The sequence below is a fragment of the Cyanistes caeruleus genome, chromosome Z (assembly GCF_971803275.1).
Source record: "Cyanistes caeruleus chromosome Z, bCyaCae1.hap1.1, whole genome shotgun sequence".
Lineage (NCBI taxonomy): Eukaryota > Metazoa > Chordata > Aves > Passeriformes > Paridae > Cyanistes > Cyanistes caeruleus.
Genome location: NC_141732.1, coordinates 8,158,918 through 8,176,581, shown reverse-complemented (window position 1 = coordinate 8,176,581; position 17,664 = coordinate 8,158,918). Strand labels below are relative to the sequence as shown.

At 37.6% G+C, this 17,664-nt stretch overlaps 1 protein-coding gene across 1 annotated transcript in view; it reads right to left on the bottom strand.

Moving 5' to 3' along the window:
• MCC (MCC regulator of Wnt signaling pathway) overlaps positions 1–17,664 on the bottom strand; it is a 186,802-nt gene that overhangs the window by 146,808 nt on the left and 22,330 nt on the right. The window contains exon 3 of the mRNA XM_023944976.2: positions 8,461–8,672. Coding sequence (XP_023800744.2) covers positions 8,461–8,672 — 212 coding nt within the window. The remainder of the gene's footprint in view (positions 1–8,460; positions 8,673–17,664) is intronic.

Below are 17,664 nucleotides of genomic sequence, written 5' to 3'. Positions count from 1 at the left end.
AGCAATCATGCTGAAACAGTTTTTCACATAAAGTAAGAACAGTAAGCATAAGAGAGCACATGTGTAAGCACTCCCCTCCCATTTACACAGTACTAGAATCAAAATCGGTCCCCAAAACAGCTGTACTGACAACCACACAGTCATTTAAAAAGCATCACAACACAAAGAAGATCGAGGTGTTTTAACACTGGCAGCATCTTGCACTGCCTCAGGCCGATGTCCCAGGCCTGACAGTGTCAGAGAAACAATTCCAAGGAACAGGAGCATCTTGATGAATTTTACTGTGTAACTGAGAGGTTTGTGTGGGAACTCTGCCTTGCCTCTCTGGGTTAGCAGGATAACAGTTGATTACTCCATTATAACTAAAGTGGCACTGAATTTCAAAAGCACTTACAACTATGCACTGCAGCTAAGGTTTTCACTTTATTACCAAAATCCTGTATTTCATGTAACCAGAACACAAGGGTGCAGTGTATGTATAAGGGGCAATAAGTCATCTCTTCACCTTTTTTAAAAATGAGGATTCACAGAAGCTCAGCATTGCCAAGTCAGCAGCTTACACTCAAGAGGGCAGGCAGAAAATCTGGTAAAACAGAAAAACCCTGTGACAAGAGCTAATGGTAATCTTTCTGGCACATCAGAATCCAGGAGAGTACTCTTGCTCCACCAGACTAACCCTGGCCTTCAGACTCAGCTCTCCACTACTACTACTACTACTACTACTACTAATGTTAACACTATATTCTGTATAACTGAGTGCAATGAAGCTGGCCTGTTGTACCAGGTGAACTTCTCCTCATTTCAGACAAGGCGGGGGGGGCAGGCAGGAAATTTGGAAAAGTAAAAAGATCTGAACATCTGCACTGGAGCCAGAGCTTCCTTGAGTACAGCAAAGAAAATGGGATGCATAAGGCCATTTTCTCAGCAATAAGGGGAAAAAAATACAAAGTCCATACAACTAAGTTAATTAGAAGTTTTGAAACCTTCAAAACATCTACTTGTTAAGACCCTCTTTTCTATAGTACCTGATTGCCACGTGCCAGTTCTCATCATCTAACTACAACTCCAGAACTACTCTCTGAACTTAAACTTTGTCATATGCTTGTAAAAGATACTGTTCAACTGTCATGTAAAACATCCAATTAAAAGCCTTAATCAAAAAGTTCTATTAATAGTCATTTGAACAAATGTGACCTGTGCTGGCACCCATCACACTGTGCTATGGTTGTCTGCAGATGGAAGTAATAACAGAATTAAAAATAAAAAAAATACAATTTGCCATTTGCTCACCTCTGTGTCTGTTATGCTGGAAATTCAAAAGACAGCAAAACTACATTTCATATAAAATAGATGAGTCTTGGCAGACCTAATCCAGAATGTCCATTTTAAGAGAAAAACTAATAACTGATGATGATTTTAGAGGGCTATAGAAGCCAGGTCTGTAAAAACAAAATGCATAATCCCATTACAACCGATGCCTGCTTGAGACAAACAAGGTCCATTACAATGCTGGCTTGAGATCAAAAAGTTAAGAGCTTCCCACACCCCTAAACATAAAAAATGTCTGTCAGACAAAACTGCCTTTGTGCCTGCTTTTAAACAAGCCAAACCTCCTGAATCTATATTCCAATAATCAGTTCTTGCTTTAAGGGAATTCTTGGATTCTATTTTTAGCCTGGCAGAAAGGAAACAATGCTTGGTTTGGGAGCACATGCACAGAAGGCAAGGTTATACTGGGCACAAAGCTTTTGTGGTAGCCTCCACTGTCTACACCACTAGAATCTTCAATTTTGGGCCCTTCTATCTATTTCAGATCCAACTGAAGGCATGTTTAGGCTATACTTCCATAGCAATCATTTTTATTGGCATGAAAAAGAAATTGCAGTAGAAGTTGCATACAGAATATGGGAAAAACATGGTTGCAAGGGGAGAAGAGAAGGAGATCCAACTCCTGTGGTTTATTACTGGTTCCCAAATATGGAACAGAGTCCCCAGCCAGTAACTCAGGAAAAATCAATCTCTACACAAGTAACTGAATTCTAACACATCCCACAGAGTGCCTATGTATGTACTGGATAAATTCCACAAAATACACAAAATCTAAGTATTTCCTATCCACACTACCCTTATGCAGAAAGGCTAGAAAGGCATTACCTTCTCCTATTGAAAAAGAAGTGTCTTGAGAGCATGGGATACCTGATGCTTTGGGGCCCATTTCCGTGACTCTAAGGGAAGGGGTGGGGAAGCTGAAGGAGCAGAGCTTCCCGCACTAAAAATAAAAATAAAATTGTTTCAAAACAGAGTATATTTGGAGAGAGGGGTTAGGATAAAAAGGGGCAGACTGTGCCAGAAAAGAACATAGCAATATTAATGTGGTCTAAAACCATAAAAGCAGCAGAAATTAAATGAGAAATTTTTAAGTAGTTTCTCATTAACAGCAACATCAAACAAAAGTAGCCTACAAACCAACCACGGAATTCCCTTTCTCACAGTACAGTTCTATTTTCAGACTTCCTTGCTACTTTCCCTTAAAAGATCATTTCCCAAGAGAATTTCCACAGGATACACATTTAATTTACAGCTAATGCCTGTAAATTAGCAATACAGAAAATGGTTCACATTTAGGACAGACAAGAGTATCTCTAGAGTGCCACAAATCTCTGGGAAGCCCTTTTCCCCTCATCCCCTGCAAAAGTAGCTTTGCTTTCTTTGGCAACCAGACAATCCTTCCTGTTTTTAAGGAGCCAATTTTAAAATCTACATCTACTTGCATAGGTAAATTGATCCTAAAATGTAGTATAAAAAAAAATAAATCACAGAACATACACAAGGTGTACATCTTTTTGGGAGGGTAAATAACACCGTGTTTTTTAAGCAGTATCATTTTTAATCTCTAAACACACTAACACTACACTGACTTGTGCCACATAAAAACTTATATACATAAGATGAACAAGCAGACATCCTTTATCATCAGGTAATCTGAATTTCAGTCTCTGTAATGGAAGACTGTTAGTTATGTAGGCACATGCCCTGACAGTCACACAGCAAAGGACAGTAGAAATATCAGCTGGCTGTCCAACAGTCAAGGTAGAAGGTAAGGTAAGAAGCAACAGAATAATTGATGTACTGTCGAATTGTCTGTAGTTCCAGAGAAAGGACCAGACAAAGAGATTAAATTCAGCACTTTGAATTTCATCACAGAGTATCATACATGAACACATGCCATATACCAAGCACCTCTGAGATATCCTTCTGCTAAAGTACTAAGTATATTTTATAACATTAAGGAATTACAAGAATTATTATATGCTCAATAACATGACAGCAGTAACGAATTTACATGTAAATCACTTCATTTACATTTACATGTACCTCAGAGCACATAAATGCTTATTGTGACTCAGGATGACGCAGGGCATTAATACTGTTTGAAGGAGTTATCCAGAATGAGCTGCACTACAGCCTGACATAAATGTAAACACAATGATAATACTAAGTGTGCTCTTTTATACACAAAAGCTGTATTAATATAAGTAGACCACAGCAAATTAGGTTTGCCTGATTAAGGAACAGATCCAGGTAGGAAAGAAAAAGTCACGTGATCCTGAAAAATGCAATAGTGACTTTCAGAATACTATTGCTCAGTATAAACTATGTCAACTAAAAAGAATAACCTTCTCAAAACAGTGGTTCTGTCTGTCATAACTTGCAGCTCAATGTTCTTCAGGAAGGAAAATTAGCAAGGCAAACATTCACTGTGTCTGACTAATGAAGAGGTATTGCAGTAAGAATATCTACTGTCAGATTATATGGTGCTTCGTAAAACAAAGACATTGAGTTCTCATCTGTTAGTGATCATCCTGAGAAACTAATGCTAACACAACTATATGTTCATTTGTTTTACAAATTTTCAGTTTAACCTTGTACTTGACAAGCTTTTGGGCTGTGTAGCCAAAAGAGATGGTATCTGCATTTGATATAGAGTCCATAACCAGAACTAAATCTTGTTTAGTTGCTTTAATTCTGCAGTACATAAAGCATACTTTGTTCACACAGATGCAAATAAACAGTCCATTCTCAAGCCCAATAGTATCTTTAGTACCTCCAGATGAGGCACAGACACATGCAAATCAAACAGAGGGAGATAAATAAAGCACATATACTAGAGCATTTACAAGAAGATGCATTAAGAACATTTTTGTACTAGTTTGCTATTTGCTCTTGATGGAGACATGTCAAAAAACAGCTCCTCTTGAGATGGGAAGTGCAAATTTGGCAGATGGAGCAGTCTGCACCAACACCCTCCCACCTAAACACATCCATCTTGCATTGACAGCCCTGCACAAGATAAAAAGCAGGATTATGCACACTTTGTGGCTGGCCAGAAGAGTGAGATGCTGCAGGAAGTAATTCTGGCAACTCTGTAAATAAGCCCTTCTGTCTAATGAAGAATAACCACATCTGTGGCAAGGCTGCTTTGAGGAAGAAATAGCAACACAGCCTCCTCAACGGTGGTCATAGCAAAATTCTACCACACTCTGTTCTCGAAAATACAGGTAATATCCTTCCCCCTTGCAAGTCAACCATACTCTCATCAAATTTTTTCCAAGTAAAAAAGCTCTAGCAATGGAAGGTGCAGTCAAAGGGGTTCTAGTATAGCTGGAGTGTCTTTGGATGGAAAAATCAGAGACCAAAGTATTCTGGATCTCACCAGACCAGGGAATGGATAGTTAAAACACCACCATGTATCAACATACTTGAGGTCACATTTTAAAGAGGTAAGATCTTGGTGCTGAGACTTTTCTCAGCAGACCAGATGTATTTCCAACTAAAATAAGACAGCTTTTATCATCATAGCAAATGAAACAGACCCAATGGGTTTTTATTTATGCAAATGTAGTTACTTCGACAATAAGTACATTCATCTTCACACTGAATTTAGGCAACAGAAACCAACATTAAGCACTGCATTACCATTTACAAGCACACGTTCTACTGAAAAAAATCAAGTATATTCTAGTCACATGCAGGAGAATATGACAAGGAAATTAAAGCAAATCTTATTGCTTCTGCTTATTAAACTTCAGAGGAATTTTAATGAGAAATATGCTTATCATATTGAGATATTGCCCATGTGATGTTTTCAGAGAACAGCAATACTTCATCTCCTGGAACAGAATTCCACCCCTCCTTGTGGCACTGTAGGGTGCACACTGAGATCCCATAGCTGCTCCCAAGCATCTACATACATCAACAAACACTTTGAAATGCTTGCATTCTTTTCTGTCCATGAAGAAGATTTAAATTGTTTACAACTCCCAAACACACACACACGAGGACTTCTATTAGCACAAATAGGTACATCATCAGTAAGTGGTGACAAGTCATGTGAAAGGTTAGTATTTTAGTCATAAATGCTGGTACCAAAGGGAAGAGCTATAAAGAGGAATGTGTTCTTAATACTGAAGAACAAAAATGCAAATCTGGAAAACGCTGAAAGAGATTAACACCCTATAAAGATTACAGAATAAATTATTCAGATAAAACAAAAGCTGAATCTGAACATGGCTTAACAAACCAAATCATAGCAAAATGATGCAAAAGGAACAATGATAGAGACATATGCAATGAGTATTAATGGCTAAATTTCAAATAGCACTGTTTTAAATCTTGTGATGAAGAATAATGCTCCAAAGCAGGCATTATGATTTGATAAAATGCTGCAGAGCTTCATGTTCCCAAAATTACAAAAATTCATTTGAAAAAATAAACTCGTTATAATAGATAGGCAAAGTGACTGATGTTCATTTAGGTTTTGTAAATGGAAAACCTAAATGTTAAAAACAGCATGGAGACCCTCTGTCTTGACTGAGGGATATAATCTATGCTGTAGGAGTACATAATCACCACAAAGATGTCTCTTTAGCCTGACTGCACAATTTAAAATCAAAAGGAGGCTAAAAAAGGGCTGCCAGAAAATAAACCAGGACATTAATAACAAGAATTGACACTTGATTAATTAACCAAATTCAACTTAAAATAATGGGAAAGCTGAGATCTGGCATTTCTGAGAATTAATGAATTTCTGAGAATTCATTCTGAGAATGAATGACAAGCAGCTTGCTTGTCATTGTGGCAAATGCAGCTCAGTAAAAGATCTGAGAAAGAGACCAAGAAGGAAGAACCTATTATTAAATCTCAGCTCTGTGAAGGCTATGTTTATCTCTTTGAAGAGCCTAAATTTAGACTGCAGTAAGCATGCCCCACAGTATTAAAAATTGTGGAACGATGAATAAATACTGAAACTCAAAGTAAATTAATCTCTCAATTTTCTCCTGCTCCTTTCCCTCTACATTTTAATAAAGCCAAAGCAAAAACTACATATGACCCATGACACCACTGCTCAGTAGGAGTCAAATGAAGATGTTATTGTATTCATCTACATATAAATGAGAAACTGATGACTGTGGTTTTGAAAAGCATAGAAGAAGTACTCTAAACATAGAGTATAACAGATTAAAGCAAAGATCAGGCATCTTTCATTACAGCAAGTATAGAAAGAATTTAGAGATCACCAAATCATAGAATGTCCTGAGTTGGCAGAGACCCAGTCAGGATCATTGAGTCCAATTCCTGGCCCTGCACAAAGCACCCCAAGAGGCAAACCATGTACACAAGAGCATTGTCCAAACACTTCCTGAACTCTGTCAGGCCAGTGCTGTGACCACTGCTCAGAGGAGCCCTTCCAGTGCTCAACCACCCTGGGAGTGAAAGACCTTTTCTTGCTGTCCTATCCTGACTCATAGCCAAGAAATCTGGGAATCTCTATTTTTTATAAGCTTCCTGCATTTTTATTTTTTAGATTTCTACATGTTATAGCAGTGCAGTAGCCATTACACTGTGCATTCTGAGTAACACTGCACACTGTGGCTTCATATCATATCTCTGTAAATGTGTAACAGCACAAAACATCTGAACCATCATTGTACAACAGTTATACCTAAGTTATGTTTCTTGCCTTGATGATGACAGCATCACTCAAGGCAGGTCAGATGCTTTACCAGAGAAACATGATGTGTATTTTGTCTTCTGTCGCCTCTTAAAGGAGGTATTATATTGGATGGACCTGATTATTCTTCTACATATCTACATATTCTCTGTTCTGACTTAAAATTGCTCTTACTTCCCCACAAGTAATGGCACATACAAACAAAGCTGCTAAATGGCCTATAATCCCTCAATTCCCCCATATTATTCTCTTTATAATACCTGTGTGCCTGCCTGTTTTCTGCTCATTACAGTTCCCATACGCATCTGGCTAAGTACATGATTGAACCACAGCTCATCCTCCCTAGGAAAGATAGGACACAGTTCCTTTAAGAAACTATCAAACTTCCTTAAATTCTTTTCCTTCTTAGGGTAGTTATAATCTCTACATGTTTTTACTTTGCATATGGAAACAGGTCCTATATCAGCTCATGTTTAGGAACTTGGATAAACCAAGAAAGCTTTTGCAAGCATTGCCAAGATACTTTTCATTTTCTTTTTAAATAATGTGGCTTGAAGACATTGATATTCCTCTGTTGTCAGCAATCCCTTCCATTTTGAGTTGGACCAGAAAACCTCCTGAGGTTTCCCTTACAGCTTGAATTATGTTATGATATCATGAACTAGGAATCTATTTCACCATAGCCAAGCATGCCAACTGACAGTAATTTTTTTAATTATAACTTTTTCACTTTCATTTTAGCATCTTTTACTTCTCCACCTAAGCTTCAGTGCAACATAAACCAGAAACATGCTACCAAATAAGTGGTCTTTTACAAGATGCATGGGTTAAAATTAAAACACAAAAACAATCCCAATACAAATGAGGAAGAAGCAAAAATAGTCTTACTCCTTCAAAAGTGTCACCCAAATCACAATTCCACACTAGCCACTGTGAAGAAAATTCACCTTTCTTCAGTCAAAACCAGCACACACAGTTATGTGGGCTTTTTTAAATGCAGAATAGTATTTGTCTGGAAAAATAGAAAAGCACACCAAGGACTCAAAGAAAGTACCAAATAATTTAGTGGCTAGTAATGAAATAACATATAAAGAATTCTGCTGCACAACACTTTAGAGCAATCTGACACACTTAATGTTAATTAGGAGAACCTTTCTACTAACAAATCTTCTTCTGTTAAATTGTATCATTTAGGAACTTCAGGTTGACCACTCACAGATTCCTACCTTTTCTGGCACAACTTGGTTATCAAGCATTGGAAACACTATACACTACATTACTGCAAAAATCACTTTGGTTTTCTGATAAATAAAATAAAAATTGTTTCCATAAGCACTCTAAGACTGGAATAAATACACTTCTTCAAAAACCAAACCAACCAAACAACAACAACAAAAAAAATCATTCTACAAAACTAAAAAGCAGACTTTAATATAAAATGCACTTACAGTGTTGGCAAGCTCTAAGTAGCTTCCTCCAACTGAGTTGCTAAAATTTGAGGCCTGAGCTAGAAGTCTTTGCAGAGCAGCTTGTTGAGTCACATTTTTTCCACCATAGTCCAGCATCTTTTGTAGCATAAAGTAACTGTGGAGGTCTGGACTTTGAAGGTCTCTTGCTCCTGAATCGTATTCCCAGCTTTCTTTAGCTCCTGATAAGGCACCTAAAATGCAGAAAACGAAAAACATTTTAGTATGGACTGTGTATAAAAATAAACACATAATCTCTCAAGTTGGAAGGCACCCATGAGAATCACTCAGCTTAACTCTCTGCTCCTCACAGGACTGCCTGAACTTAAACCACAAGACCAAGAGTATCACACAGGTGCTCCTTGAATTCTGCCAGGCTTCCTGCCGCAAACACTTCCCTGGAGATCCTGTTCCAGTGAGCAGCCATCATTCCAGAGAGGAATGTTTCCCTAACATCTAGCCTGAACTTCTGATGCAGGATTCCCTTTCCTCATGTCCTGTCACTGCTCACCAAAAAGAGGAAATCAGTATCTGTGGGGTCACCTTTCAGCCTTCTCCAAACTGAGCAAACCCAGTGACCTCAGCTGCTCCTTGAGATCTTTCACCATCTTGATATCCCTCCTCTGGACACACTTCTATTGTCTGATGCCTTTCACATACTGAGAAAATACCCAAAAATGCACACAGTACTCAAGGGGGGACAGCAACAATGCAGTGCAGATTAGGATCACCACCTCCTTTGACTGGCTGATGATGCTGATACACCCCAGCACACAGTTCTTTTGGCTGCCAGGGCACACTGCTGACACAGGAATAACCCTGACCAACCATCATCCTAGAAAGAAAAAAAGCAAAACCTCCACCACCACTAATGCGCATCTTGCCTGTGCTGATAACGTCAGGGAAAAAAAGCAGTAGAATTTCCAGTGCATAGGTGAATTACTAAATTACAAGACACAGAAGGAAAACTAAAAGCATTTGCATGTGTCACTCAGTACACTGCAAAACCAGTGTAGTTTAGAACAGTAAAGGACCACAAAATTAGTACCAGCAACTTATGTCAGATTGAAGAGCAGCAGAGATCAAAGAGCAAAAGAGAAAAACCTTAATTCCTTTAACTTTCTGTTACTGAATGCCAACAAGTAAGTGTATCTTTTAGCTGTATAGTTACCACTTTTTACATTACCACTGCCTTTTTTATTATCTGAGGATTGCTTATTTCAATTCAAGTTTCAGACACATCAATCACAAGGAGTTTCATTACAAATCAATGCAAGGGTATGATCTTGTGGCAAGTGACAAACAGTGAAAGTTTCTGTATCATGAAGGTGCAGGGTTCCTTTTTCTCCATGAACAATCCTACCAATTCCCATGCACAGAGATGGGCTTAAACCATAAAACAAGTAGAAGAAAAATTTCTAATTTTGTCAGTAATTACTTCTTTTTACATTACCACTTTTTACATTACCACTGCCTTTTTTATTATCTGAGGATTGCTTATTTCAATTCAAGTTTCAGACACATCAATCACAAGGAGTTTCATTACAAATCAATGCAAGGATATGATCTTGTGGCAAGTGACAAACAGTGAAAGTTTCTGTATCATGAAGGTGCAGGGTTCCTTTTTCTCCATGAACAATCCTACCAATTCCCATGCACAGAGATGGGCTTAAACCATAAAACAAGTAGAAGAAAAATTTCTAATTTTGTCAGTAATTACTTCATCCCTGGCTGCTTCTGATTCACAAATGTTCCACTCCTACTAAAATCTTGTTGAGTTTTAGATTCAGCCATTTTCTATGGCAAAACAATCCAGAGCAGGCACAAGATTATTTAATTACCCTAGGCAGTACTATAAATTTCATCTATAGTATAATGAAGATTAGTAACAAATAAATGACTTGTCCAAGAATACACTCTGGTTAATAGAAAAGCCAGAATAGAATCCAGAGCTACAGACTAGATCAAAGCTCTAACTCAAACATGCAATCATCAAACCGTAAGTAGCTACCTGTAATGCCATCCTTATTCTTTTAAAAGCTTTTTTGAGCTAGTTTTCTATCTCAAATATTAATCAGCATTCTAAGGGAGTGTTTACTAATCAGTGGTTATTACTTACTCAGTATATTACCAGGCAAAACCAATAAACTACATAATTATTATTAGGAGAACATCTTCCCCTCACCAAGAAAAGTTTGAGATGCAAAAGTACAAGTAGAAAATCAGCCAGAAGGGCTGCAAGGCAGCAACTGATCTACAGGTCAACACCCTAATACCCTGTAAATCTGTTATGCACGAAAAGCAGACTTAGGAAACCTGGAACTGATTTCCCTGTCTTTCTGCAACGCAAATATTCTAATCTTGAAACATCTAAGTAGAAAGTAACACATAATAATTACATTTTATAGTAATATAATTACCATGATTCCTTACCACTGGTAGAGGGAGATTAATTAGAGATGAATTCAATGACTTTTACACCAAGAGCATGCACCACTGTACTTCATCTAGCTACGTGCTGCAAGCTTTCACTGAGATACTGGTACCAGCAATATTTTATACAGCAGGCAGGACACTGTGGCTGTGCACAGCATTTGGTGTCTCTGCCCTCATGTGGCTACAGAACACCACAGAGCAAAAAAAATCAGCAGCTCACAGACATGAAGCTACTGAAATGTCTTAGGTGTCCAAGGGAGGCAGAGGATTGGTTCTGCCACTTCCCAGGCCTGCCAAGAACATGGGAAACAGCCCTCTCTGGGCAAGGAGAGCCACAGAATTAAGGGAGCTGGTTGTTTTATACAGATACACCTCTTTTCACAGAGCTAAATATGGCACATGGTTCTTCAGAGAACATGCACTACATTTCTATTACTCAAAAATCATTGTTCTGCATAAGAGCTTCCATATCCATGCAATTAACAGCAGCAGCTCTGTTGATGGACCCAAGCTTTCTTCATATATTGCACCATCTGCTATCAGACTGAATACTCACCTGGCACAGGAGTCACCTGTCAGTTATCGATGGATCAGGAAACGGTGGGGTTTTATTACTGTATTATGACTGTATCTTTTACCCAAGTTTTCTTAAAAGTTCATGTAAATACTCTAATTTAAAACATACATACTAAAAATGGGAGATGACTGGAAGGCATTTCCAGTATTTTATTTTGGGCTTAACCTTAATCCCTTAATTTGCCTACTGTTTTCCCAACAGATTCCAGAACTCTGGCTGCTAAGATGTTGTCCTGGATCATGCACTTCTCAAATCTCAGCTTTGCAGGGAAACTCTGGAGTCAAAACTGAGATTTCAGTTGTAACTGAAAATTCAACCAGGAATTAAGAGACAACTCTTATATCTTGCTGTAATTAACATACAATTCCTTCTCTTACAATACTAATCAGAAATAAATAAACATTAGGTATGATGGCTGATAGCTGACCTGGTAACTAGAAACCTGTAGTTAACAAATACGTGTTTAAGATTAGACTTTGCAGAACAACATACATCCCATGGTAGCTTTCCCTGTTCAGCTGCACTTCGAATAACAAGAAACATTAAATTTCTGTATTAAGTGAAACAAAATTATCATGAAAATTCCCAGGTAACAGACATGCTGGGAAGTTGGTGTTACTACAATGATTAGACAGAAAGGAAACACAGATAAATAAATTCATTGCAGAGTATTTGTGTTAGACAAGTAATATAAGAGCACATAATTGTTTTCAAATTATGTAACACTTTTAATTCCAGAGTAAGAAAGTCAAAACAATACTTTCTGGAGCAAATGAATACATAGCATATTAAAGAATAACAAAGGACACAGTTTAGTTTGATGGCACATGAAAGATTCCATAATCATGTAAAATTTCAGTTTGTGACTTGTACCTAAGGTGTTTAAAACAACTTTAATCAATTCACTTGACAAATGCCACTCTGAATAGTGAACCCTGCCCACCAGCACTGAGAAACCTTGCTATCTAAATCTTCCTTTATCACCTGCAAAGCTCTCTGGTCTGTGTTCTGGTACTGGTGCCATCCTGCCACTCTGATCTGAAATAAAATGGCATTTCATCTCATGTTCAGCAGTTACCTTCTGCCCAGAAGGCTTGTATTCTACAACAAAGAAACACATGCCTACCAAAAATGCAAGTCTGCTCATACAGCCAGGATTTTGGTTCAGTAATGGCTAATTTTACCAGGCTATGCTGGTGAACCAAGCATTATGTGATTTCTTCACTGCTCAGAGAGTAGAAAAGATAAACCACCAGGATGGTAGGACACTGAAGACATATTTGTTTCTGAAAGCACCTGAGGTATCAGGAAAAGGGAGTCTCTGTAAAAGTAGCCCTGCAGCAAGTTCTTAAACTAGTCTGGTTTGTGAATGACAAAAATAAAGACAGCTGTTAATGTAAGTAAGTGCACAACCAGCTCCTTGGTCACATAGCTTCACCTCACTCAATGAGAATCTGATCAGTTTTCCATGAGTCAGCCATGACATTTTGCTACTTAAACTTAAATGCATTATACTAGCAGAAGAATGGCTATTTTTCAGCATATTTTTTTTAGTTCATCTTTCATTCAACAATTAAATTGTGATAACCTACCACATAGAATTGGAAATTTGAATTATTATTATTATTCAGTGAAGTCAACAGGTAGATTTGTGAAAAGCAGTAGCCATTTCAAAGCTCCCTGACAACTTCAGTAATAATAGCTTTGGAGGTAAGTGCACTGAATGAAGGGGGGAATGTACAAAATTAACAAAGAATGGTCATTTTGCACTTGCTAGTCAAGTCAGGGCCTTGAGGAGTACAAAAAATGGGGGCTGTGCAGGAAGCCAAGAAGAATGAGAGTAAATATTTGGACATTCAGACAATTCAAGTCCCCCAAGCTGATACAAATATTACAAAACTGAAACACACTTTAAAGAAAATCTAGAAACTAAATAGAGCTCCAATTGCTCAAGCAACATACCAAGTACAGTAAATTAAAACAACTAAAAATAATCTATGTTCTGTAGAGGGATCAATTTTATACTATCCCAACCTGATTAGGAAAGTGAAAATAATGGTTGTATTTGGAGCTTATCACAACTACTTCCATTGTTTTCTACGAAACACTTCCATACAGGAATCAAAGGCCAAAGGTTCTGGCTTCAGCTGGTAGCCTAACAGCTAGTGTAACTCTTTCCTATTTAACAGAAATCACTCTTTAGAACTTACTTATTATTTTGCATCAGATGATAAAACAATATGAATGATACCAATGAATGGCACAGCAGCAAGTGATGATGATAACTGATCCTCACATGCACAGCTGGGTGAGAAAGTTTATTAGATACAGAAAGCTACCTGTACATCCATTAGAAGTTCTGGGAAAATTGGGGGGGGGGGGGGGGAGAGGAATGTATTCTCAACTCAGCATTCAGTCCTAGATACTTCACATTCAAATCTTTTGCAACACTTGTCCAGTGACTGAGAAGGAAATAATTGCTGTGGGCAAAGCAGTTATGAGAAATGAGGAATCTCAAGGCAAGTGTCTGTGGGATCACAGTCTAATTTTATTTGCTCCCACCATTCCTTTTTTCTGGCTTGATGAACACTGCACACAACATACAATGACAGGCTGTGTTATTGCAGTCCTTCTTTTATTAGTCTTAGAAGTGAGGATAACAAGCTCTGAGGAAGGAAACCACAGCTACACTCCACCCTGATTAACACAACTCACTCATGGGAGAAATCTCTTTTGTGAAATTAGATCTAAGAAGAAAATTGAACCACACTGATAATTTCTGCTCTGAAAGACTGCTGTCATCTCACATGTCATCTTCCTTTTGTTCCTGAACTACAAGTTCACATATTGGCACTTTCTACTGCTATATTTCTCAAAATCATCAGAAAACCTCAACTATATTTCAGGTTCAGTGATGTATCCCCAACATTGGTACATTTAAAATTCACAAATTCTCCAATTTTTGTGCTGTCCAATTCACTACAAAGTATCATTATAGCATGCATTTCAGAAATACTTAAATGCACATTAAAGAAATTTGAACAATCTGCAACATAACCCACACTCTTACCAGAGTAATACTATCTTTTTTTGAGGCCTTTGGGTTTTAATTTTTTACATTCAATGATGTTGTAGTTGATAGCTTGAAATGTATCTTTTCCCCTCTTTTAGTTGTGATTTCCACCCCCCTGCTTCTCTTCTCCATCATGCTGCTCACCTTCTCTAAAGCATCCCTGCCTTCTGGAGTCAGAGTCCTTGGAGCACCATATTTTTTTTCTAAGCAGATTTTTATAACTTATAAAAACTATGTCAAATCTTAAGAAAAATAAATCAAACGGCTACATGAAAATTAGGATAGATAAGTAAATAAACGTGCCAAGAGCAAAACCAGAGACAAGGTAATTCATAAAGCTTTGAGAAAGTAAAACACAGAAACATCTAGTTAAAGAAGTTTCTCTCATTACAACTTCCCAATTATTTAACACAGCATTTGGATGAAGAAGCTGTGTTTGTTAAACCAGTAGTCCAAATCATATATATTAACAAATGTTTGTGGAATTTTCATCAATTTACCTTCTTCAGATTTATTTCAATTATTGGAGAAATGAATCTGTGTAAACTACCATGCTTTCAGTACTTGCCAGCAGACTGGAATTGGCCATATAGAAAACAGTTACACAGAAAACAAAATAAAAAAACACTATCCATAACACCTTCATACACCTGTCCTTGATTCTGAAATTATTCAAGATTACTCTTGAGACCAGACAACTATTTGCTCTATTCAGATATAAGAAACAGAATGTGGATGGATCTCCCAACAGCCTAGAAACCAAGGTCTCCTAGTACCCAGTATTGTTTAAGCACCTAAACTAAATTTTGCCAGAATGCTGCCAATGACTGCATTGTACTCAGGAACTCAATCTAGGATTTAATTTGGAATATCTATTAAGGCAGAAAATAATCTTTTTTTCCTCTGAAAATTAATAACCTCTGTTTAAGAGGGGAGTATATAAACATAGGAAAAAGGGTACATAAAACCTGAAGTCATACAGAAGCTAAAGGAAATTCCAACACATCTTCCAAGTACCATATTTGTACTGTATGCACTACTGTACTTCTAAAAAATGTTGGCTTTCCTTACATGGAAATTTACATGTGAATAATCAGCTTCCTCCCTGATTATTTCACTCAAGACAGCCTCACTTTAGATCTGATTTGAATACGTATGTACCCAAGCAAACAAATGAAATATCCAGAATTTGCTGCCTGTCACTTTAATTTTGTTCCTGTTTCATGAATCATGGTATGTCAGAGCCACGTTAGAAGCCAGGAGGTGAAGAGCACATCACATAAATCAGGAGAGATAAAGCAAGAATGTGCTGAGAGGCAACCCTCGATTTACAACAACTGAAGTGTAGAATGTGTGACAGTGCTCATCTTGAGCCAAATGAAGCATGCCTTCTATGAAAATCCCAGCTGCAGCCTTTTGGTTTCTCAAGCTGATCACAGTTTGCATGGAAAGCATAAACTGGGACAAAACTGAGGAAGCAATGCTGTAATCCAGTTCCAAACTATATGGCAAACCCAAATGACAGCTCTATGTGTAACCACTGGAGCTGACCAGGAGGCACAGAGAGCAGTGCCCTGGAACAAGCCTGACCTGTGGTGCTCTGCAGAGCTGGTCTGGGCCAGCCCTTCCATCAACGCCGGGTAGCAGCAGCTCTCAGAAACAGCAACTTTCTGTATCCCCCAATTCTACCCACTCAGCTGTCTTTCCTTCCCCTTTCCTCTCAAAATTTTAAGGTTTTTGGTAATTTTAAAGGCACTTGGTAGGGGTCTTGAAGTGTAAAATGCACTGAATTGCTGTAACTTTCATGGAAGGCACAAAGGTTACTAACTTAGAGCTTCTACTGAGGAAGGTAACACAGTGCAATGCAATGCTCAACCTTGACCAGACACACTAGGGGTTACAAAAAAAAAAGCTAAAAATCCCTGCAAACACATGGAAGGAAGGAAACTTCAGGAATGCAAAAAGAGTTTGTTCCTCATACAATGGAAGGGCAGGCCATGGTGAACGCTAAAGACTTGTATGTGCTCAGAGACTCAGGTTCTGTAGCCAGGGTTAGAGGGAGGGAAGCCACGTGTGTCTGAGCAAGTGCAGTTATCTCTAATTCAAAGTCCCTGGGCTGAAATTTAATATGCAAATATTGCTGTATAATCACTCAGTGCCTACTATCTTCTCTAATCATTTTCTTCTCACCCTGCTAAGGGACAAAATTACTATTTGAGAATAAAATCTGGTCTGATACAAATTAGCTGTTCTTATATTTTACAAATATTCACACCAGAAGAAAGATTCAATCAAGTTTGTTTTTCTGTTAGACACCGGAGATCCCTGCAGGGATCACTTCTATTCTGTATAGATTCACTGGTGTTTAATGCATACTATATATTATGATTTTAGTAAGACTGATTAAGTGTTAATTACAAACCTCTGGAAATTCAGGTTAATTTGTAAGGATGCTCACAGAACAAAAACTCTGTTTCTTTTTTTAAAAAAAATTACCTATATTTTGCTACTTTGCACAAAGACAGTGGTATCAAAAGATTATGTAAACGCAATAAACTAAACCACTTACAGTTAACAGAAGTTTGTATGTAATTGAATTTGGCCTAGCAGAAACTCAAAGCCTTTCTATTTAAACATATCTAAGGGTGAAACTGCTCATAAATCTCAAGAAAATCTGCAGCATGCCTTTGAGTCCATATGAGCTCCATAGTTTTTAATTAAATACAGCATAAATAAATGTAATCACTGCATCAGTTTATCAAGAGCAATTTATTTGCAGTAAGATCAAACATGGAATTAATGTAAAGCAAAAATAATGATTTTTCAGCCCCACTGGTCTGCCTCCCTTTCACCCATAAGTTTAATTTAAGGCTGAATTCCTGCCATTCCTTTGATTATTTCTCATGCTTGATCCACTATGCAAATAAATTATCGTAAGTTTTCAGGGGATTTATTCTCACGAAATAAAGGGGAGTTGGCTATGAATTAATTACTAACCTACTGCCAAAAACTTGTAAAGGACTCTTGCATTCACAACTGTTTATCTAGAATCAGATCAATAAATACATGCAGGTACAGGAAACCAAGAATTTACTAATAA